Source organism: Paroedura picta, chromosome 14, assembly GCF_049243985.1.
Source record: "Paroedura picta isolate Pp20150507F chromosome 14, Ppicta_v3.0, whole genome shotgun sequence".
NCBI classification, from domain to species: Eukaryota; Metazoa; Chordata; class Lepidosauria; order Squamata; family Gekkonidae; genus Paroedura; species Paroedura picta.
Window position 1 is genome coordinate 1,374,588 of NC_135382.1, and position 24,179 is coordinate 1,398,766.

Below are 24,179 nucleotides of genomic sequence, written 5' to 3' on the forward strand. Positions count from 1 at the left end.
GCAGCATAATAATTCCTAAAAACCTCCTAAAATAGCTTTAGAAAGCATGAAGAGAACCCGTCCACTGTGAAGACCAGCTTCAAACCTCCAGGAATATTTCCAACCCAGTGGTAGCCAACCTCCAGGTGGGGCCTGGAGAGCTCCTGGAAATACAGCTCACCTGCAGAGTATAAAGATCAGCTCCGCAGGCAGAAAGGGCTACTTTGGACAGTGTTGTGGTAGAGAAGAAACATTTAAGGCTTCCCACACAGGTTGTTGTTGAATTGAAAGACTTGAGGTCAACTGCACAGGGTTGTTGTGCAGATGAAACAGGAGACAAAAGAGCCAGTTTCTTCGGCAGAATAATGCTGTGCAGTGGCCTCAAATCTGCAGAGTGTTGCAAAGAAGAAAGACACATGGCTTGGCTGTGTCTAACCTCCGGGCAGAGCAGTATTTTAAGTGAGAAGGGGCTTCTGTCAGCCAACTGTTTGGCAGAAAGGGAAAGCCCCCCCTCAAAAGGAAGGCCCTCAGGCTCCCCTGCTTAGCTCTCTGAAGGAAAATGCCTCCCTCCCCTCAGTCAGGGCCTGTCAGAGGCTCCTTCACAGCATGCCTGAAGGGAGGGAGTGGGGGGGGGGCTTCTGCCAGGGTTCTGAGGCAATTTGCAGTTGGACATGGCAGTTAGGACAGCCTTGGGATGAAAAGGGCTGGCACAGCCTGTCCAAGCCTCTGTTCTCATCCTCCTTGGCAGCCCTGCTGACCTCCTCTCCCTATGGTGGTCAGGAGCAGACTGGCAGCCAGACTGGGCTGGGTGAATGGAATTTTGGTCTGTCCTGGTGAGGGGCCAATAGGAAGGCGCTTCATGCGCCTCCCCATTGGCCGCTTGGCCCTTGAGTTGCACTTGGAGGGGCAAATCAGGAGCCGCTTCGTGGCTCCTGATTCACCCTTCTGAGTTTTTATCACGGACAGAGCCCGCTCTAACTCCTCCCCAATAGCACTTAGGGCTTTATTTAACCGCAGGAGCGGTTAAAGATTAAGCACCCAGGAACTATTGCCCCTTCTTAACTGCTAGTCCCTCAGCTCCTCCCCCCCCCCCCACACACACAACCATTTGGGCCTGAAACACTCCAGATGCTTCCCCCCACAGCCAGACTGGGAAGAAGCAGCTGGCGCCCCCAGCCTCAAAGCTGAGGAAATACACTTACATTCACACCTAAAACCATCAGTCGCACAGAATGAAAGGCAGGTAAAACACATGGCAAAAGTTTGCATGCAGATGTTGGACACAGCAGTCATTTTTCTATCTAAACCCAGAACATCTAGCCACAATGAGCCTCATGAAGGTCATCTCCAGGCTAGACTACTGTAACTTGCTCTATGTGGCCCTTCCCTTAACCTCGATCTGGAAATTACAGCAGGTTAAAAATGCGGCGGCCCGGGTCCTCGCAAGGGCCCCATGGAGAGCACATAGTCGGCCCGTTCTCCAGCAGCGGCACTGGTTACCGGATGAATTCCAGATCAACTTCGACGTGTTGGTTTTAACCTTTAAGGCAGTGGTTCTCAGCCTTGTGGTTGGGATCCCAAGTGGGGTTCATCGACCCATTCCCGGGGGTCGCGGGGGTGTTGGCTGCTGTGGCAGCGAGAGCACTGCAGCACTAGCCTCCTGGCCTCCTCCGTGCTGCATCGGTAGGGAAGGGAACTGGGCCGGGAAGAAATGTGGTGGCGGCAGAGGCACAAAGGGGCTGGCCTGCGCTGCTGGCAGACATGGAGTGGGAGGAAGGCTGGGAGGGGTGAGGGGGCCAGTCCAAGGGATGGCAGGCAGGGCACAGGCGCCGGGGAGAGTGAGGAGGGGGCAGCGCTGCTCCTCTGGATAGAATCATAGAATCATAGAGTTGGAAGGGGCCATAAAGGCCATCTAGTCCAACCCCCTGTTCAACGCAGGATCAGCCCTAAGCATCCTAAAGCATCCAAGAAAAGTGTGTATCCAACCTTTGCTTGAAGACTGCCAGTGAGGGGGAGCTCACCACCTCCTTAGGCAGCCCATTCCACTGCCGAACTAGACTCCTAGAATCATAGAGTTGGAAGGGGCCATACAGGCCATCTAGTCCAACCCCCTGCTCAAGGCAGGATCAGCCCAAAGCATCCTAAAGCATCCAAGAAAAGTGTGTTTCCAACCTTTGCTTGAAGACTGCCAGTGAGGGTGTTTGGCCAGCCTCTCACACCCAGGGGCCCCTCCCTTCGTGCCAAGAGCTCTGTTGCCTCACTCTGGCCCCTGCCCGCCAGTGGCTCAGAGGCAAGCATCCATGGCAAACAGCGATTCCCCTGGACGTGGCTGCTCCAAAACCCCGGAGTGGATGCTACAGACCCCATGGGAATGGGCCGGGGACCCATGGCTAATTGGGGAGGGCGCACTCAGGTGTCCTGCAATCTAAAATGTTTGGATTTTGCATGGCAGCCAGGTGGGGCTGGAGGTGGGGGGCAAACGCAGGATGCTCCCCGAGGGCCACAAGTGCCATGCAACAAGCACACACACACACACTTTCTGCCTCGTGGATAGAAACTGTACATGTCACACTACTAGACAGACTTTGCTTGATGAACAATAGACCAGAGACCCAAACACATCCAGACAAAAACACCACTCTCCAGAAGGCCACAAGCGTCCTCTCATCCTCAGACTGTGTTATCTCACAACGCAACCTCAGTTCATACTCCCCAGTCATTTAGCAGTTTAAGACAGACAAAAGAGCCCTCACCTTCCCCGCAGCTCTCTCCTGGGTTGTGTCTCCCAGCCCAGAGGGTTCAATTCCATCACTGGACTATGACGGGAGGCCTCCTTTGAGCACTGAACGGCCTCATCAATTCAACTTGAAAGTCAGCGAATAGGATTATTATGCGTCCAACAGTGGATTTATCAGACATGTATTTTAGATTTAAATGTATTAACCAGCACTCCCAGCCATGCCAGCTCAAGGCGTTTTACGGTAAAACCCATAAAACAGAATAAAATTACGTACACTAATAGCAGCATAGTCCCATCTATACACTTCCCACCCACCAGTCCAGACTAGGGTTGGCCGCTTTGGCGTCCGAAGCAGCCGTTCGTGCCTGAAGGAGCCAGTGCCGTGCCGGGGGGGGGGGAGGCACACTGGGGCCTCCCTCCACTGTGCTGCGGCGGCACCGGCTCCTTCAGGCCAAAGCGGCCAACCCTAACCCAGACCCAGTCCGCGCCACCCACCAGCCTCGGGAGAGACGGTCTGCCTGGATGGACGGTCCAGAAGGCCACTGAAGGAGGGACCCAGGTCTTGCTTGCCTGGCGGAAGAGTCCCGCCGTCCTGCAGGCCCTGGAGGAAAAAATGGGACACACATTCTTGAGGGCCACTGAGAGTGCCGACTCTGCGCTTTACCTCTGCAAGACGACTCCGTGAGGGGGGGGACTGTTTTTTACCCACAGCCAATTATCCTGAAGAAAACAAGCAGGCCTCCTTGCTCTTTCGTTTGTTTATTTCAAAATAATCAGTCAGTCAAGAAATAATGACACATTTTCCGAGGAATATTTCAGAGGCAGGTGGGGGTCATCGCATTAAATGACATAAGAGGGTTTTAATACGAACTCCCCTTGGGGAAGGCACATAAATATTCCACAATTTGCCAGACAATCAGATCCGAGAACAGCAATTTAGCTACAGACAACTTTTTTGAAGTTGGTAAAAGCTATGTAGTTTTTGGCTGGGAAGTGACATAGTGAAAAAGATAATCAATATAAATGCCAGATAAATCCAAGTATGCAAAGCTAAGCAACTGTTAGATTATACTATATATTTGTATGGATGACAAGACCATCTAAAAAAACAAAAAAGCTACAATAGCTGGTTTTACAGCATTGCCTTAACCCAACAAGGAATGTTCTCATATGTGCTGATGGAAACGTGCATCTAGAACTCCATCTCAAATATTTATCTGCTTCTCTGGAGCACATACTGGAGCCTGTATCTCCATTCAGGGCTCACAGCTACCTAGCACTTAATACTAACAGGCAAGAACTGGTGGGTAAGGGTGAAGGAGGTGGGGGAATCAACCCTGTCCTCCTACAATTCCTTTTGAGATGGGGGGGGGGGTAGTCAGATGTGTATGGCAGACTTTCATAGGGCAGACTTAACTCAGAGGTATGAGAGTCATCCCACGGACAAGAACGCTGGAAAAGAGCTGTTGCTGCTCAAGCCATGACTATTCCAGCAAGATGGAAACATGGGAAGGGATCCAAGAAGCCTATTTGGATGATCAGAGAATTTCAGGAGCAGCTGAGGAAGAAAAAGGAAATGTCCAAGAGATGGAAGAAGAGCATCTGCATGTGATCAGGCACCACAGGTCAGCCATCAGGGAGGCCAAAGCTGGGAGTGAGCCGAGACTGGCCAGGGAAGCCCACTAAAACAAGGAAAGCTCTTTCTGGTATGCGAGGAGCACAGGCAAGGTCAGTGAGACAAAAGGCTTGCTGTTGGGTGAAGATGGAGAGTCTCTGGCAGAGGGAAAGCAGCAAGGCTCAGTACCTATTTTGTGCTTTACCAGAATATGGACACAACTAGGGATGGTAGTAGGCAAGGTGTAGTGTCTGGGTGGCAGGCTGACATGGACAGAAAGGTTGTCAAGAGGCACCAGGCTACACAGGATGAGTTCAAATCCCCTGGGTCAGATGGTGTGCACTCAAGATTGCTCAAAGAACTTCCTGAAGAGCTTTCTGAAGAGCTTCCTCAAAGAACTTCCTGAAGATGTCCATCATCTTTAGGACGTCTTGGAGGACTGGAGAGGTGCCAGACTAGTGCTGGAGAGTGAATGTGATCCCAATCTTCAAAAAAGCAGGGATAGATGACCTGGGAAACTATAGGTCAGTGAGTCTAACCTCAATTACAAGGAAGATAATGGAGAAGATTTTGAAGGGGACAATCTGCAATCATCTGAAGAACAGTTTGTTGATCTGGGGAACTCGGCATGGATTTGTCTCCAACAGGTCCTGCCAGACTCACCTGCTTTTCCTTCTATGACAGAGTGGAAACTCAGTGGATGTTGTTTACCGGAACTGATTAGAAAACTGCACCCAAAGAGGAGTTGTCCATGGTGTTTCATCAGATCAGAGGGAGGTGAGCAGTGGTTTGTCGCAGGACTCGGTCCTGGGTCGGGTACTTTTCAACATTTGTTATCAATGATCTGGATGAGGGGGTGGGGGGAATTCCGCATTAAATTTGCAGATGACACCAAATTGGGAGGAACAGCAAAAACTCCAGAAGACAGAATCCAGTGAGATCTGAAGATGGTGGGAAAGTGGGCAAAGGAGAAAAGATGTAATTCCATAAGGAGAAGGGCAGAGTTCGACATCTGAGTCACAAAAATGAGAAGCGGCACAGTGGGTGGAAGATACACTTCTAGACAGCAGGCTGCAAGCTGAATATGAGCAGACAGTGTGATGTGGCAGTAAAGAAGGCAAATGCAGTCTTGGGCTCTATCAGCAGGGGCATCACATCCAAATCACAAGATATCCTAGTCCTGTTGTATACTGCACTGGTCAAGCCACACCTGGAGTACTGTGTGCAGTTCTGGAGGCCTAACTTCACAAGGAATGTGGACAAAATTGAGAGGGTGCACAGGAGAGTAACAAGGATAATCTAGGGCCAAGGGACCAAGCCCTATGAAGATAGGTTGAGGGACTTGGGAATGTTCAGCCTGGAGAAGAGGAGGTTGTGAGGGGATATGATTGCTCTCCAAGTATTTGAAAGGTTGTCACTTGGATGACGGGACACCAACAGAGAATGGGACCCATAGTAGATATGGGGGGGGGGGAGAGATTCAGTCAGGTTAATTCAGCAGTAGAATAGGCTTTCTAAGGTGAGCTCCCCCTCACTGGCCATCTTTAAGCAGCAGCTGGGCAGATACTCATACTGGATGCTTTAGGCTGATCCTTCAATGATCAGGGTGTTGGACTAGATGGCTTTTAGGGTCCCTTCCTACTCTATGATTCTATGATCTGGCATTTGATTGCTGTGATTAAAAGGACAAGAACAAAATTACTGTCCAAATAGTTTATTTGCCAATGTGCAGACAAAACCTGTAGTAATAAGTCCAGGGTATACCCTTCCCAGGAATGGAGCATTCCAAATTGCAGGTATGGCAATTAGTTTGAATATTCTCCCATGCAACAATTCCCTGCAAATGAAAAGCTAACTTATTACCTTTACAGAAATATTCTTGAGGGGATGACGGAGTTCTTCTAGTACTATGATACCTGGAAAGATCTCCTAATTTATTGAAATATGGACCATCACGTTTACCCCACTTTAATCCGACTGCTAGGTATGACTGCTCAGTTGTTTTGGAAAGGATGCAGGGAGACCTTGTGTGATTGATGGGCAAAATCTTTGGCTTCCTGTGACAAAAAACCCCCAAAGTGTTCACACCTTCCAAGAGATCTCTTTAAATATCTGAGAAACATCTGTGGTCCTTTCATATATATTTTTTTACTAAAAAAGAAAATTAAGAAGCAGACTCTTCCTCAGACATATTTAAGAACAGAGTAGGAAGAACTGAACAAATCAAAACAGTTTCATAAAAGTCCAACTGACCCATGTTGAAAAACTTCTAAATAGAACCAGGGGAGAGAAAGGCATAGACAGCTTCCTTCCCACCCAAATCTTACACATTTCTTATACAGTCAAAATCCAGGAGCTAAAAGGTTTAAAATCATTATTAATTAAAAGAATGGCTTGTATTATTCCCCTCCCTGTTATCTTTCTACAACCGTAACATTTTGATTGGCTGTACAAAGGAGCAACATTATCTGACTAGAGTGACAAAACTGTCAATATCCCAGCTCTTCAATTAAACTGTATGCAATTAAGGCAAAGAAATTAGATCGCTTTCCAGAGGTCTGGTAGAGCAAACTTCTTAATCATTCCTCCTGAAAACAGTACAACTGGTCTTGCTCTTGGACAGGCCATTCACTTGCGGGGCTGGTGGATGTGCTGGTTGATGTGCTGAGGAGGAGGCAGCTTTTCCACGGAGGGATGAGGTTTCTGATGGGCAACCTGAGCTGCTGCAGGAGGGAAGTCTTTATCGCCCTGATTGAAGAACAAACACACAGCAATGAATCTGCCACTCCATCAGTCCAGTCTGACGTGCCCAAGCCCTGCACCCGGCCATCCGTGGCACTAATGAGAATGCTGTTTTCCAGTGGGGGGAGGCTTCCTGCAACACCAGATGCGGTTCAAGGAGCACCTTGCACCATGAGGAGGCTCCCGTCACCAGAGGAAAGGACTTCCACTAGCGATCAGATTGGCAGGATCCAACCCCGAATGTCTAAAGTTAGTTTTAACATACTGACTAGTGTAATGCCCAAAATCAGGACTGCATAATCTATTTTTTACAATAAAAATTCTTTGCCAAAAAAGCCAAATGCCCTATAAAATTAATCCAGCATGTATACATTGAGCCTGCTTTGCCCCATTCAGTTCGGGATTATGGCTGAACCTCTGGCTACAGAGGAAGGGAGAGGCCACCTCCCTCTTTTCCACAAGCCTGGTCCCCGGCCTGCAGAGCCACCTTCTCTGTGACGGCTGCTTACAGGTCAAATGGCCAAGCAAACGTAACACGTCTGGTTCTCTGGGACTGTCAATGCTTCCTCAACGCCTTCCAACCTCTCCTGCCCAACCAGGAAACGGGATGTCTCATCATAGGCTGCACAATGAGCAGACCTTATTGAACTAAAGTAAATAACTACTGTATATCCATCTTATACGGGGGAGGGGGAGAGACATTGGACCATAAAATACTCCAGAAATATACATTGACTGCTCCTTGACCAGCAAAGTCCTGCCATAATGCTGTGGAGTGAGATTTCTCACCCCCCCCTCCCCCTTTCCATGAGATGCAGGGGCCTTGCTGGCAGGATTCAGTTTCAAGGAATAGTATTTCAGAAAGAGGAAGTTAGCTCAAGCCAGCCACTGCTGGGGGCCTTCTTCTCCATCTCTCTCCAGCTAGTTACAGGATAGGCTGACTTGATATTCTGGAAAGCTCATGTTAAACGAGCGAGCTGACATTTTGCAGCCCCCAGCGTCATTCCGTGGCACCTTCAGTTAAAGGATCTCCTGTAGCAGGACTGGAATAGGCCAACGCTTAAGGCTTTTGCAAACAAGTGCCAATCACAGCCCTGGGATCTTGGGTAGCTCTAAATGGTTAGTGGTCTTCCAAAAGAACATGTACAGGGTTCTCTTCCTCCACACCGCATGCCAATAAAGGTCTTCTGATTCCTCCACCCCTGTCTTTTCTTGCCACCTTCTAATTGCCAAAAAGAAATTCTCAAGATGCCCTTAAGAGAACTGACTCTGGTTCTTCTTCCTGTATTCTCCCCGCCCCTCCTTTCTACATCCCAGTGTCTCCCAGTGGTACAATCTGGTACCTTAAGAAGCAACAGACGGAGGGGGCCACCTGCAGGTACACACACGCTGCAGGATCACCATCATTACTGCCCTTATCAAATTAAAAAAACATTCTCTTCTTTCAAACAGTCAATGTGCCAGCAAGAATCCTCCTCGTGGGGACTTGTTCTTCTGCTGGAAGGAAGAAGTGCTTCTGCTAGTGGAATCTAACTCTAAGACTTCAATTTACAGTTAATTTTACAAACTGGCAAGGCATGATTTCAAAGCAGACAAATACAACCGAATCTGTGCCATGACTCACCCTCGCAATGACTCCAGAGATGAACACGGCTTGCTTAGGAGGACTGGAAAGGAAAGGAAAGGATTCACTTTTTCAGTTGCAGCATCTCCAAAGAACACCACTGACCTCTGGGGAAGATTTTACAAGCAATTCGAGATAACAAAGGGACAGGTGTGCTGGGAAACTAACCCTTTCAAATTATTCAACCAGCTTTTGACTGCTATTAGGACATAAAAACTGCAAACATTTTACTCAGTCTGGGAGGGGACACGACCCCAGGCAACAGACAAGGAAAACTGAGCTGTTCTTCTTAGGGAAAGGATCGGAGTTTTCTTAAGTCCAAGAGGGCGCATCTGAGAGCTCTGTGGCAGGGGGGAAATCTACGGTGAAGGACGCACCAGGCAGCTGTAGACAGCCTCCCCCACCCCATCTCTATTTCGAACTCCTGCCATTTACACTTCCCAGGCAGAGCTGCTTTTATCTTCAAAGACCAGTTAGAACAAAACAAAAGTTACAGTTTTCACACCTAGACAGAGAAAGTGCCTAAGCCTGAGCTTCAAAGACAAGACATGCAAACTACAGAAAACATGATAAAGACTTGCATTTTCTGGGAACAGGCCAGGTACAAGTTGAGAAGGGAGCAAGAGGAGGCACAGGAGGGAGGGGGGAACAAGAAAGCCAGAGACAAGCCATCAAGGCTCTTGGGACATGGGCCCACTTCAAGGCTTTTGAATATATGGGATGGCGTGGGATGGGAGCGACATGGCAGGAGGTCCGGAGAGCCAGCTTGGTGTGGAGGTTAGGAGGGCGGACTTCTAAGGTGGCATGCCGGGTTTGATTCCCCGCTCCCCCACGTGCAACCAGCTGGGTGACCTTGGGCTCCTCACAGCCCTGATAAAAGCAGTTCTGACTGAGCACGAATATCAGGGCTCTCTCAGCCTCACCTCCCTCTCAAGGCCACATTATAGTTAATACATATTTAACTGCCTAATCAAGGTAAGACAGATTAATTTATTACGTCAACATCTGGATAAACATAAACTTGGCAGAAGCTTAATGAATATAATTAATTTCAGGTGCTATATATAAGTATTTGGAATCAGTTATATTGAATGAATGCTTGAGGGGTATGGTATAACTCAATTTGCAACATTTTGTACGGTAGAATATTAATTATGATTATTCATGTTCAGGAAAAACACTGAAGAAAATTACTTCTTGAAAATGGGACACATCTAGAGACCATTTTGGCTGGACCCTTCATCATCATCATAATAAATAAATGAAATGTTCTCATTTTGCATATCTTTCTTCTGTACAATTAAAAAATTACTCCTATATTTTGGAAAAACTTTATTATAGAAGTTATCGTTATAACCCAGCAGACAGGTCCTTTTTTCTTTGTTGTATTACTACTTCAAACCATCTCATTATTCTTGTTGTGAATGACAACAGCAGGTATGACTGGAATCAGCATTGATAATGTGACAGGAAACCTACGTCTTGATTCAGTCCAGGAAGGTGAGCCTGAGTTTCACTGCAAGACAATGCAATCACAGTTAAATATATATTGCCTCCATTGAGCAGTTTCCCCTTCTGTTCGTATGACTTCCCTCTGTTGTATCTTCTGACTAGCAATGACAGGCAAGTTACTTTGTCTGTGGTAAAGTTTTTATTTTGTACCCTAAGAATTAGACAGGGGTATTTCTGGGGTTAAGTACAAGCGAGGCTGTTTTATTAGTCTTGCCAAGGTCTTTGGGACATACAGGAGCTCTGATTTTAAAACAGGAAATGAAACAACATAACAAGAATTGTTCCTTCGCAGGAGAAAGCTGTGATGAAGATGAATGAACATGTCCAAACATGCAGGATCCTCAGGTTGGTAACCTTGTTGATGTCATCATATTTCTTAAAGACTGTCTTGAGAATTGTCATGTTTGAGCAAATATGTATGTTCCTGTTACTGCAGCATGGGACAGTTGTTATGAAGAGATAAATAGATGAAGCCTGCAGGTTTCCCTTTTTTCGGACAGTACTCCCTTGGGCTGGAGGGCGTATTCTATGGATCCAGGAGGATTCCTGAACGCTCCTCATCTGGTCAGTAACCAGCATGGCCGGATGCTGGCTGCCATCGATGAGATCACTCCCCCCCTCCCGCCATCCTCTTCGCCTCCACCGTAAACGCGCCCCCTGGTATACCGAGGAGCTGCGTAAAAGGAAAGGGGAGCTTATGGGACGAGAGCGAGTTTGGAGGAAGCCTTGAGAACATCTTATGAGAGCCAATGAAATGGCAACGAGAACTGCAGAACAAGCATCGATAGTGCCTGAAAGCTCGTGCCCAGCATGATTATTTAAAGGTCAAGGTCTCCCCTCCTGTGCAAGCACCGGGTCATGTCTGACCCTTGGGGTGACGCCCTCCAGCGTTTCCATGGCAGACTCAATACGGGGTGGTTTGCCAGTGCCTTCCCCAGTCATTACCGTTTACCCCCCAGCAGCAAGCTGGGTACTCATTTTACCGACCTCGGAAGGATGGAAGGCTGAGTTGACCTTGAGCCGGCTGCTGGGATCAAACTCCCAGCCTCATGGGCAGAGCTTCAGACTGCATGACTGCTGCCTTACTGACGGAGTGTCAAAATTATTGTTAAAATACTATCCTAGTAAGTATGATAATGTTATTTTGTTATATTGATTTTGAGAGTGTTCTATGTAAATGTTCCAAAAAGTTTTATGTAAACCGCCCAGAGCCGTAGGGAAGGGTGATATAAAAATAAATAAATGAATGAATGAATAAATGAATAAATAAATAGTACTAAATGAAAACTTGCAAAACTCATAGGGGAAGAAAATCCTGACCCTCTACACTGGCCCCCACCACTGAAGAAAATAATAGAGAGCAAGGTGTTTCCTTGCTAGAACTGAAAACCAAAGCTAACAAGCAAGACTAAGTTTTGGTGAAGACCTTCAAAGGCCTAAATGGTCTAGAATCATTGTACCCTTGGGACTACAGGAAAGTAACACCCTTGACATCTATGGGCTGGCCTCCCTAGAAGAACTCTGATCCATTGGAATATCACGGGAAGATTCATCTCCCCAAATAAGGATAACCTTCTAGTAATAATAGAATACTTGATTTCTGATGTGTAATAGTGTAATAAATGAGCAGTGAACAAGTTAGTTGGAATTGTATATATATATATATATATATATATATATATATATAAGTATTTATAATTTGATGTTACCTGCCAGTGGGGTAGACAAAAGTATATTATTATTATTATTATTATTATTATTATTATTATTATTATAAACTTGAATTGACTTATAAGGATGTAACTCTGCTTAGGACTACAATATAAGTTTAAAAGTGGGTCTATATAGTATTGCAATGATGGTTTGAGCAAGTTCTCTGAACTTCCAGCTTTCTTTTTTTAAGGCAAGTCTCCAGTTCCTCCCCTTATAGAGATATGCCTTTTCTGTTATATATTGATGAGAGAAGAGGATAGACACTTTATTTTTTAATTAAGTGCTTGGAGGATCTACTTGAACTACCATTGCAAAGCTATACAGATACATCAAACTGAAACCACGTCTTCAGGGTGGTAAGGAGGAGTGGTTTGATTATCATCTTTAAACCGCCCGCGGCACTGCGGGCGCCGCAGACTAAATAAAACAGTAAGGGCTGGTGGGGAGGAGTTAGGGCGGGCTCTGTCTGGGATACCCCCTTCAAGGATCGCTGCCTTGTTGTGGCAAGGGGGCTTGCGTAGTTCAGTGAAGCTATGAGCTATACCGTGCAGGGTCACCCAAGACGGACAGGTCATAGCGGAGAGCTCTGACAAAAGGTGATCCACTGGAGAAGGAAATGGCAAACCACTCCAGTATCTTTGCCATGAAAACTCTATGGACAGTTCCAATAGGCATAACGATATGACGCCAGAAGATGAGCCCCTCAGGTCGGAAGGTGTCCAATATGCTACTGGGGATGAGCAGACGGCTAGTACGAGTAGCGCCAGAATGAATGAAGCGACTGGGCCAAAGCCGAAAGGACGCTCAGTTGTGGAAGTAACTGGTGGCGAAAAGACAGTCCGATGCTGTAAAGATTTTTATTCCATAGGAACCTGGAACGTGAGATCCATGAATCAAGGCAAGCTGGACGTGGTCAAACAAGAAATGACAAGACTGAACATCGACATTTTAGGAATCAGTGAACTAAAATGGACAGGAATGGGTGAATTTAATTCAGATGACCATCAGGTATACTACTGTGGACAAGAATCTCGCAGAAGAAATGGAGTAGCCTTCATAATCAATAAGAGAGTAGGAAAAGCAGTCTTGGGATACAATCCCCAAAATGACAGAATGATCTCAGTTCGAATCCAAGGCAAACCATTCAACATCACAGTGATCCAGGTCTATGCCCCAACCACTGCTGCTGAAGAGGATGAAGTTGATCAGTTCTATGAAGCCCTACAACACCTTCTAGAAGCAACGCCAAAAAATGATGTGCTTATCATCATGGGGGATTGGAATGCTAAAGTAGGAAGCCAAAAGATAACCGGGATAACAGGCAACTTTGGCCTTGGAGTACAAAATGAAGCAGGGCACAGGCTGGTAGAATTTTGTCAAGAGAATACAATGGTCATAGCAAACACTCTTTTCCAACAACCCAAGAGACGACTCTACACATGGACATCACCAGACGGTCAACACAGAAATCAGATTGACTATGTGCTCTGCAGCCAAAGATGGAAAAGTTCTATCCAGTCAATAAAAACAAGACCAGGAGCTGATTGTGGTTCAGATCATGAGCTTCTTGTTGCAAAATTTAGGCTTAAATTGAAGAAAGTAGGGAAAAGCACTAGGCCACTCAGGTATGAACTAAATCATATCCCCGACGAATACACAGTAGAGGTGACAAATAGATTTAAGGAATTAGATCTGATAGACAGAGTGCCTGAAGAACTATGGACGGAGGTTCGCAACATTGTACAAGAGGTAGCAACTAAAACAATCCCAAAGAAAAAGAAATGCAAGAAATCAAAATGGCTGTCTGAGGAAGCTTTACAAATAGCTAAGGAGAGAAGGGAAGTGAAAGGCAAGAGAGAAAGAGAAAGATACACCCAATTGAATGCAGAGTTCCAGAGAAAAGCTAGAAGAGATAAGAATGCCTTTTTAAATGAACAGTGCAAACAAATAGAAGAAAACAATAGAATGGGGAGGACCAGAGATCTTTTCAAGAAAATTGGAGATATGAAGAGAACGTTTCATGCAAAGTTGGGTATGATAAGGGACCAAAATGGTAGGGACCTCACAGAAGCAGAAGAGATTAAACAAAGGTGGCAAAATTATACAGAACAACTATACAAGAGCGAGCTTAACATCCCTGATGACCACACTGGGGTAGTTACTGACCTGGAGCCAGACATCCTGGAATGTGAAGTCAAATGGGCCTTAGGAAGTCTGAGCAACAATAAAGCTAGTGGTGGTGACAGCATTCCAGTTGAACTATTCAAAATCTTAAAGGACGATGCAGTAAAAGTGCTACACTCAATATGCCAGCAAATTTGGAAAACTCAACAATGGCCACAGGATTGGAAAAGGTCAGTTTACATTCCAATCCCAAAGAAGGGCAATGCCAAAGAATGTTCAAACTACCGCACCATTGCACTAATTTCTCATGCTAGCAAAGTTATGCTCAAAATCCTACAAGCTAGGCTCCAGCAGTATGTGGACCGAGAACTTCCAGAAGTACAGGCAGGATTTCGAAGAGGCAGAGGAACTAGAGATCAAATTGCCAACATACGCTGGATCATGGAGAAAGCTAGGGAGTACCAGAAGAACGTCTACTTCTGCTTCATTGACTATGCTAAAGCCTTTGATTGTGTGGAGCACAACAAATTGTGGCAAGTTCTTAAAGAGATGGGAATACCAGAGCATCTTATTTGTCTCTTGAGAAATTTATATGCAGGTCAAGAAGCAACAGTGAGAACTGAACATGGAATCACTGACTGGTTCAAAATTGAGAAAGGAGTTCGGCAAGGCTGTATACTGTCGCCTTGCCTATTTAACTTGTATGCAGAGCACATCATGAGAAATGCGGGATTAGAGGAGTCACAAATTGGGATCAAGATTGCAGGGAGAAATATCAACAACCTCAGATATGCAGATGATACCACTCTAATGGCAGAAAGTGAAGAGGAACTAAAGAGCCTGTTGATGCGGGTGAAGGAGGAGAGTGCAAAGGTTGGCTTGAAACTCAACATCAAGAAAACAAAGATCATGGCATCCGGCCCTCTCAATTCCTGGCAAATAGATGGGGAAGAAATGGAGATAGTGACAGATTTTATTTTCCTGGGCTCCAAGATCACTACAGATGGGGACTGCAGCAAAGAAATTAAAAGACGCTTGCTCCTGGGGAGGAAAGCTATGGCAAATCTAGACAGCATCCTAAAAAGCAGAGACATCACCCTGCCAACAAAAGTGCGTTTAGTCAAGGCTATGGTCTTCCCAGTTGCAATGTATGGCTGCGAAAGTTGGACCATAAGGAAGGCCGAGCGTCAAAGAATTGAGGCTTTTGAACTCTGGTGCTGGAGAAGACTCTTGCGAGTCCCTTGGACTGCAAGGCGAACAAACCGGTCAGTCCTAAAGGAGATCAACCCTGACTGCTCTTTAGAAGGCCAGATCCTGAAGATGAAACTCAAATACTTTGGCCACCTCATGAGAAGGAAGGACTCCCTGGAGAAGAGCCTAATGCTGGGAGCGATCGAGGGCAAAAGAAGAAGGGGACGACAGAGAATGAGGTGGCTGGATGGAGTCACTGAAGCAGTAGGTGCAAACTTAAATGGACTCCGGGGAATGGTAGAGGACAGGAAGGCCTGGAGGATCATTGTCCATGGGGTCGCGATGGGTCGGACACGACTTCGCACATAACAACAACAACAACAACTGTCTGGGATAAAAACTCGGAGGAGCGAATCTGGAGCCGCTTTTCGGCTCCTGATTCGCTCCTCCGAGTGGCACTCAAGGGCCTTCCGCCGCTGCCTCCCCGCTTGCTACACCCTTCGCCGCCCACAACACATCCCACTCACCCAAGATGGCGATGCGGACTCGGGGCGCGCCGTTCAGCCGATCCGCGGCCCGTGCCACGCCGCCGCCGCTGCTCTGCCGCCACCCCCGTAGCCCACAACGTGGCCGCCCGCCTCCGCCCCGCCCGATCAACGACCTCCAGGAACCTACGGCCACCCGAGGAGCTGCTGCCGCTGCCTGAAAGTAGGCCGCTTCCCTGCATGCGGCCCCGGGCCCAACAACATCTTCCGCGCTCCGTTGGGGGGGAGGGGGGAGAACGCATTCTGCGCCCACACGGACGGCGCCGCCACCCTCGCTGGGCCGCCCCACACCGTCCAGCCCTACCCCTCCACAGTACGCCGCCGGATGCCGCTGCAATCTAGCGCCCATTTTATGGCAAGCAGAATGGGCTGGAAGGGATCATCTAGTCCAACCCCCTGCAGAATGAAGGAAATGGCCACAAGAGCCAAACACCGACACAATCACTTCTGCCCACCCACTCACAATCTGCTTAAATCCATAAAATCAGCATATCTGTCAGATGACTCTCTAGCCTCTGCTTAAAAACTTCAAGGAAGAAGAACCTACCACCTCCTGAGGAAGCCTGCTTCACAGAGGAAAAGCTCTGTCTGTCAGGAGCTTCTTCCAGAAGTTTAGCCAAAAATTATTTTGAATTAATGGGTGATGATAGTCTAATAATTGAAAAGTGGGTTGGTGGTAGGTGGGTGCAGGTGAGAGTCACCTTGGTGTAATCGTTAAGAGCGGCAGGCATTATCCCCCCTCCCCAACACAGAGCCAGCTGGATAACCTTAGGCTAGACACAGCTCTCTCAGTGCTCTCAGTCCCACCTGCTTCACAGGGCATCTGTGGTGGGGAGAGGAAGGGCAGGCGGTTGTAAGCCCCTTTGAGACTCCTTTGGGTAGCAAAAAGGACTAGGAAAACTCCAACAAATAACCAAAACAAATAAAGCAAAAACTAAGGGCACAAAAATGCACGTGGAAGTCAGGGGATAAACTGAAATAGAGCAGGGCCAGAACTGATGAGGAAAAAAGACATCTAGAAAAATGCACAGATAAAGTACACTCTTGACAGCCACAGCAGGTGCTGCAAACAGCGGCTGGCTGTGCTCCGCTTGCAAACTGCACACCCCAGAAAACAGAGAGTTCAAAGAGATCTGAACATGTGGGAAAAGTGGGTAAACGAGAACAAGATGCAATTCAGTAAGAAGGGCAGAGCTCTACATCTGGGTCACAAAAATGAGAAGCAGGCATAGTAGATGGGAGATATGCTTCTGGGTAGAGTTGTGTGTGGAGCAAGATCTTGCGGTGCTGGTGGACTGTAAGCAGTGTGATGCAGTGGTCAAGGAAGCTGCATCAAAAGGGCCATCACATCAAAATTGCAAATGTCCTAGTCCCACTGTATACCACACTGGTCAGACCACACCTGGAGTATCGTGTGCAGTTCTGCAGGCCTCACTACAAAAAGGATGTGGACAAAATTGAGAGGGTGCACAGGAGGGCCACAAGGGTGACCCGGGGCTTGGGGACCAATCCCTAATCTCCTGGAGAACAGGAGGCTGAGAGGGGACATGGTTGCTCTATATATTTGAAAGGTTGTCACTTGGGAGGAGGGCAAAGAACGGTTCCTGTAGGCAACAGAGGAGAGGACCCAAGTGGGGGTTTTAAACTATGTGTACAGGCAAAATATCAGGAAAACATTTTGTTTCACAGTCAGAGTAGTTCAGCAGTGAGTAGGCTGCCTAAGGAGTCGGTGAGCTCCCCTGCACTGGTGGTCTTCAAGCGGTGGCTGGGTGCTTTAGGCTGAGCTTGCATTAAGCAGGGGGTTGGACAGGATGGTCGCTTCCAACTCTGATTCCAACCAGCCAAATGTTCCTGAATTGTTCATAAGCTGAGCATTGCCAGCCACTGTCGCCAGCATCCATTCAACAGAGACCACTCTCTAGCAGGCTACAAAACATCCACTCACCCACAAATACTGCCCTCAAACACAGCAACTTCAGCTAGAAGAGGCAAAAAAGAAAAAACCCTTCACCTTGCCAACAACTGTCCACGTGACCCTCACCTTCTCCCCAACTGAGTGTTCAGGGACAGAACACTGAACTACTCGGATCATTTGCCTAAGCCAGCATAGCAATTTTGACACACCCAGAATTGTGAAAGAATAAAATTCATCCAATAGTCACAAGGTCCAAGCATATACTCTGAAGACACACACACAGGCATGTTCTATACTGATTCTTCCCTTGGGGAGCCACTTCAAAATGTCAAAATGTAACTGAGCAAAGTTCGGAGTGTTGTCCAGTTGTAGCGAGGCCTATGCATACAAACAAACATAGGATCACGTAACTGAAGTCATGAATCCTGATGACTTCCAGCCAACATGGAAGGGGAGCAACAGCAGGTGCATTAAAGGGAAAGGCCTTGTTGTGCTTGTGTGTCTGCTTCACACCCAGTGCTTCCCATGCTTTGCTGCCTGATTCGGTCCCTGATTCGGTCTCAACCAGGGCCAGAGCATTCTCTGTTCTGGCCCCCACCTGGTGTTCCCGGAGGAGATCAGGGGCCTGACGGAGCTTAAAAAGTTCCGCAGGGCCTGCAAAAAGGAGCTCTTCTGCCAGGCATTTGGTTGAGACCAGACGTAACCAACAGTGACTCAAGGGCCCCTGCTCCCCCCCCCTCTCGGAATTCCACCAGAATACTCTGGACCTGTTTGCATTGTTGCACTGTTCATGGTTTATATTGTTATATGGTTACAACTATTAGTTATTAATATTATTGTACGGTTATTAATATATTATAGACTGTTTCATGTACTGTTCTTATGTTCCATATAAACCGCCATGAGGCTCCGGGGAGGACGGTATATAAATATAATTTAAAAATAAACAAATAAACAAATAAACAAATAAAAATTTTCTACTCCTTTTATATTTACCCAAATATACTCAACTGAACTTTTGTGCTTGGGTACCTGTATAAAGATTCCTAACATATTTTGCTACACCTCCCCCCTTCTTTTCTTGTCTGTCCTTTCTAAATACATTGTGCCCCTCAATTTTAGTATTCCATTTATTATTATTATTATTATTATTATTATTATTATTATTATTATTATTATTATTATTATTATTATTTAATTTTTAGACCGCCCTTCTCCCAATAGGTCTCAGGGCGGTTTACAACATAAATAGTTAAAACACAATAAAATCCCCATAAAAACCCCAATTAAAAGTTACATATAACATATCACATAACATGTAGCGGCGGTGGTCACAATTCTGATCTTAGTTCAGCCTGGTGGAGAGAATAATGTTCAGAAGAGGGTGGCACCAATACAATAGATCTAACCATGATCTCGATGTTAGAGATCTCAATATTTGTGAGTATTATCCCACCAAGTTTCGGTGATTCTTATTAGTTCATAGCCCCCTTCCTCTATTAGGACTACTAGTTCCTCCTGCTTGTTTCCCATACTCTGTGCATTAGTGTAGAGACATCGTAGTCCATCCTTTGTGTGCCTCATGGTTTTGGTTTTTGAACTTCCCTGTAAGCTAGTAGTTCCCTGCTTATGTAACATTCCCTGTAGATTTGAGATCTTCTCATGTTCAGATCTTGCCATCACATCAAGTTTTGTATTTATGTCTCGCTCCCCCTTTGTGTCTAGTTTAAATCCCTCTTCACCAGGTGTGCAAGGGTTCTTCCAAAAATACTTTTTCCGTCTTTTGTGAGGTGCACACCGTCTCCTGATAATAGCCCTCATATTGACATCGTTGACCATGATCCAGAAATCCACATTGTTCCTGTCGACACCAGTGACGTAGCCAGTCCTTGACTTGCAGAGTAAGCAGAGTGCTTGTGGTGGTGTCCAGTTTGGAGGAGGGCAGGAGGGGGGTGGGGCAGGACGATCTGCTCTGGAAAGCCTACAGGAGTTTCCCTTCGTCTCCTTCTTCCCCCTCCCTGCTGTCCTCAGAGAGGGCTGGACAGCCAGGCCTCCCCCATGCAGTTGCTCACAAGCAGCCCTGTTCAGCTGCTCTGGAGGGCCCACTGAGTGCAGTCCCGCGGAAGTCTAGCGGGTGGATCGTGTGAACGGAAGTACTGAAAATGTTAAGCAGGGTGAGCTGCTTCCTAGAAAGGCTGAGCAAGTTTTGGGATCTGCAACAGGAAAAAATGTCTTGCAGCCGGATCCCAAGGTTTTCTCATGAGTAAGTCATGGGGGAGGAAACTTTTCAGACCTGGCAAACTTTTCAGACCTATAGGTTGCTTTTTTCCCTTTTCTTTTTTGATAGAGGGTTTGTATTAAATAGTTTTTATGTAATTACTAGTCAATCATTTTTCATGGATCAGACCCAAAGAATGGGCATTCGAGATCAGTTATCCCTCTGGGATCCATAAGGTGCAACCCCCCCCCCACCCGCTCCTGCCTTTAGGTAAAGGTGCATAGAGAGGAAAGGAAACCAACTGTGCCCCACTACACCTCTTTTTCTTTTTTTAAAGCTTATGAGCCAGACATGCAGCAAGACATGCATTTAGGGATGGCTGCTTGCATTTCTGTCCTTAAAGAGAGGACAAGTAAAACAGGCATTTTCTTTAAGAAGTTTTTGGGGGAAGCAACTGAAATAAGTGAACATAGCTGTTGATAGCTGAAAGGGGAGGCAAAATTAAAAGGAAGCAAAAACATTTCAAGGATTTCCTTGCTGAAAGCACTGTAGGAACAAACTGTGACACTGCTCATGTGCCCTTTATACAGGTATTAATTGAAATCCATGGTTATTCCATTGCATGGCCACAACCACACCCTATTACGTCCAGCTGGAATAGCAAGTTATTGTTTGGCTTCATTTTGCCATAACAAAACCATTCCAGGATGCCACCAGCTTTCACCTGGAGGCTGGCAACCCTGGATGGGTCTTGGTCCCCTTACTGGCCCCTTAACAAAATATTTTCCCCTCTAACTGATTTAATTCTTCATTTAAAAATAAACAAGCACATCCTCATTAGTAAGTAAATTTGCTTTCGTTGTTAATAAATGGTAAAATTATATGTACACCAAAGAATTGTTTTGATGTATTATGATTTATGATGTATTATCAGTAACGATTTGATTTGTATGCCTGTTATAGGGTTATGTAAAAATTTCTAGAGTGAGGAGAGGTCCTGAGTGGAAAAAGTTGAAGAAGCCCTGTTCTACAACATCATACCCAATGCAGGCAACAGGAGACAGCTGTTGCCTCTGGGAAAGAACACTAACAGGGCATAAAGAAGTGGTTCTCAACCTTCCTAATGCCACAACCCCCTTTGGGGTGCCGAGGCTGTGGTGGCCTAAGCGACCCCTGGGCAAAGGGTCAATTGACCCCAAGGGGTCGCAACCCCCACATTGAGCACTGCTGGCATAAAGGCTTTAGGCCTGTTAATGTGCAAGACGTGGCAGCTTCTTTTGATTTTATAGGACAATTATGAATAGTCTAAAATGTGCAGACACAAAGGAGTTAAATCTACCTGTCCTAAAAATTGTGTATAATAACCACCAGATGTCTTTATGCAATTCAATTTTTGTCTAAATGTATAGCTTTTAACCACTGAAAGCTGTAGAGTACACTACCACTGATTTAGGAGAAGAGGCCCATGCAAAATCAAAGTTTCCATCTTCAGACATTATTAGCTCACCTAAGGACACTAAGGCTTCCTTCACAGCTAACCAATCCCATGTGGCACACAGCAGCCTGTCACTGGGACAGAGCAAGCCCTGTCCTAAGCTCAAGGAAGGCCTCACCTGCTGCCGGTTTCCCAGTCCTGATCCTCCTTCTCTTTCTCCTCCTTGGGGTCCACAGCATGTGGGTGTTTCTGCACGATCCTCATCCCACCAGCTTTGACTGAAATGGAAAGCAGCAGCCATGTTAGGGGATGGGGCAAGCAGGCGGACCACCGGCAGGGGAGCAAATTGTGAGTGGGGGTGTTTTACTCACCAAAAATAAAAACCACTTCAAACAGTCAACCCAAAGAGCCCATTTCTGGGCCCTCTTTCGTATTTCTCTTGGTTCCCAGACAGAAATGGGTATGAAGTTCCCCGGAGTCAGTGTTGCGAGTGACTCTCGGAGGCCGTTAACAGGACAGAATTACATTTCTGGCACATCCCACCTGACACCCATAACGGCGCCCGAGGCAGGGGGCCAAGAGTCCGGAGGTCGCCTCCCGCCGCGGAACTAGGGCTGTGCCATTCCTGCAAGTCTGCGGCCACCGGGCTGAGGCGGGCTGCAGACACGTGGATTGGCCTCGCTGCTCCAGGCCTGTCCCAATGGGAGCCAATCCATGCCCCCCCACCCCCCCCCCCCCGTGCTGATGCCTTGAGGCCTGCTGGGGCCAGACGCGCCTTGCTTGCCAGGTGAGGCCGCTCATTGGGACTCCTAAGGAAGCCCCGGGAAGTGGAGGGCCCGCGCCCCTCACTCCTCCCGCGGGCCTCGGTCCGCCTGTCAGGGGGGGAGCCGGGCAGCCGGGCCCGCCCAGGGCGAAGCCCCGCCAAGCCCCGCGCCCCGGGGCCCCCCATGCCCTCCCCCCATTCAGAGGCAGCGAGCAGCACGTCAGGCCCGCCCGCCCGGCAGGGGGAGGGGGCCCTTCGGAGCTCCAGCCCCCTCCCCCCTCCCCCCTCGCCCTTGCCGGGGGGGGGGGTCGGTACCGGCGGGGGGGTGTCCGGCGCGGGTCTCCGCTTTCTCGCCGGGCGGCGGCGGCGGCGGCGGCAGGGACATGTCGCGCGGCGTCTCCGAGGGGACCGGCGGCGCCTCCCCTTCCGCGGCCGACCTTGCCAGCGTGGCTCCTGGCGGCGCCTCCGCCCGCCTCTTCCGGGGCGGGGCCTCCCTCCGGGCGCCCGCCCGAAGCCCCGCCCACCCCGAGGCGAAGGCCCGAGCCGCGCCCCCCTCCCACCGCGCACGCGCCGCAACGGGGCACAGCCCCCCCCGCACCCCCGAACGCGGCTGGGAAGGGGCCGCGGCTGCGCACAGGGGAGGCGAGCGACTTCGCCCCGCCCCGCGGGACCCAGGGCCCGGATACGCGGAATTCGGCGCAGGCCACGTGGGGCAGCGCAGAAAGCAGGAGAGAGCCCAGGAACGCCACGTGACGTGGGCGGGGCTAGAGCTCCTCCCCCCCCCTCTCCTTGGCCGCTGCTGCTGCTGCAAGGGAAGTGCCGTGCGGAGGGAGGGAGGGAGGAAGGAGGGAGGGATGTGTGCCTGCACAGAAGACCGCCGGAGGAACAGCAGTTAGGCACAAGGCCAACCTTGTTTGCAGCGTCATGCCCTACGAATGTCCAGACAAGGATTTTGTGGGGTTGGGAAAGAAACAAAGGTAGCACGATCACTTTGCTAAGGTGAAACTTTCACACTTACATTTAGGAGGAAAGATGGACTATGCCGGATAGAATCATAGAGTTGGAAGGGGCCATACAGGCCATCTAGTCCAACCCCCTCCTCAACGCAGGATCAGCCCAAAGCATCCTAAATAACCACCCTTTCTCCATATAGCTGGAGGAAGGCAGGTACAAAGGTCAAGGCTGACAGTTCCCCATCCTACAAGCGGAAGTGATGAGCATAAAAAACTTTGATAGGACAAAAAAACAAGAGCATACCGTCCCATAAGTTCAAAAAGTTTATGAACTAAAATAGACAAAACACATGATAGCAATCACAGATAAACCAGGAACGAAACAGGATATAGATTGATCAATCCCTTCATAAGTGGCTTAAATCCAGGTGACAAAACCTGCAAAATACCATTAATTAGCACATGCCTTGAAGATATAGCAGCTACGTAAACCCTAACAAAAGAATTCCATAACCTTGTATCTTTCAGCTCCAAAAGGTAGGAGAGGATATCACAGATTGGCCAGGAAATTGGATCTATCCCATATTTGGAAGTGCATCACATGAACCACTTCAATATGTAGGAGCAGAGAGTGGCTGGTTTCCTGAATGCTAATATAACCTGGGAAACTTGATCTACTACTGGCCTGTCTTCCAGGTCATGACATGCAACCAGTGCAGGTTGGGGTGCCAATGGTCTGGATTCTTGGGGAGAGGCACAGATTGACCTTGGGAGAGTTTCCAGAGAGTAGATAACCAAATCTTCCCAGGCCACCATGGTGCTGGGAGAATGCAATGAGTATCATCCTGTAGAATAGCGATCCCCAACCTGTGGGCTGCGGACCACATGTGGTCCTTTGACTAATTGGAGGTGGGCCCCGAAGGATGCCTTCTCCCTCCCTCCGGCCCTTTACTTCATCTCCCCGGCCCTTTACAACACACTTCGGGTGTCATTGTCTCCCATCACTCCCAGATGGGACTATCTCATTGCAGAGAAACAAGCTCAGGATTCCCATTGATTTGTCATTGTCATGAGTTAAAACTTCCATGAAAATAAAATGTTCCTTATGTT

The 24,179-nt window shown here is 47.8% G+C and overlaps 1 protein-coding gene across 1 annotated transcript; it reads right to left on the minus strand.

Moving 5' to 3' along the window:
• Positions 1–3,462: 3,462 nt before the first annotated feature.
• DAP (death associated protein) lies at positions 3,463–22,635 on the minus strand. Its single transcript, XM_077310952.1, has 4 exons — positions 22,432–22,635; positions 21,532–21,631; positions 8,701–8,743; positions 3,463–7,082 (listed from the first exon to the last, which is right to left on the minus strand). Exons 1-4 carry the CDS (start codon positions 22,499–22,501, stop codon positions 6,963–6,965), a joined length of 333 nt encoding a protein of 110 aa, XP_077167067.1. The 5' UTR covers positions 22,502–22,635; the 3' UTR covers positions 3,463–6,962.
• Between the last annotated feature and the right edge of the window lie 1,544 nt (positions 22,636–24,179).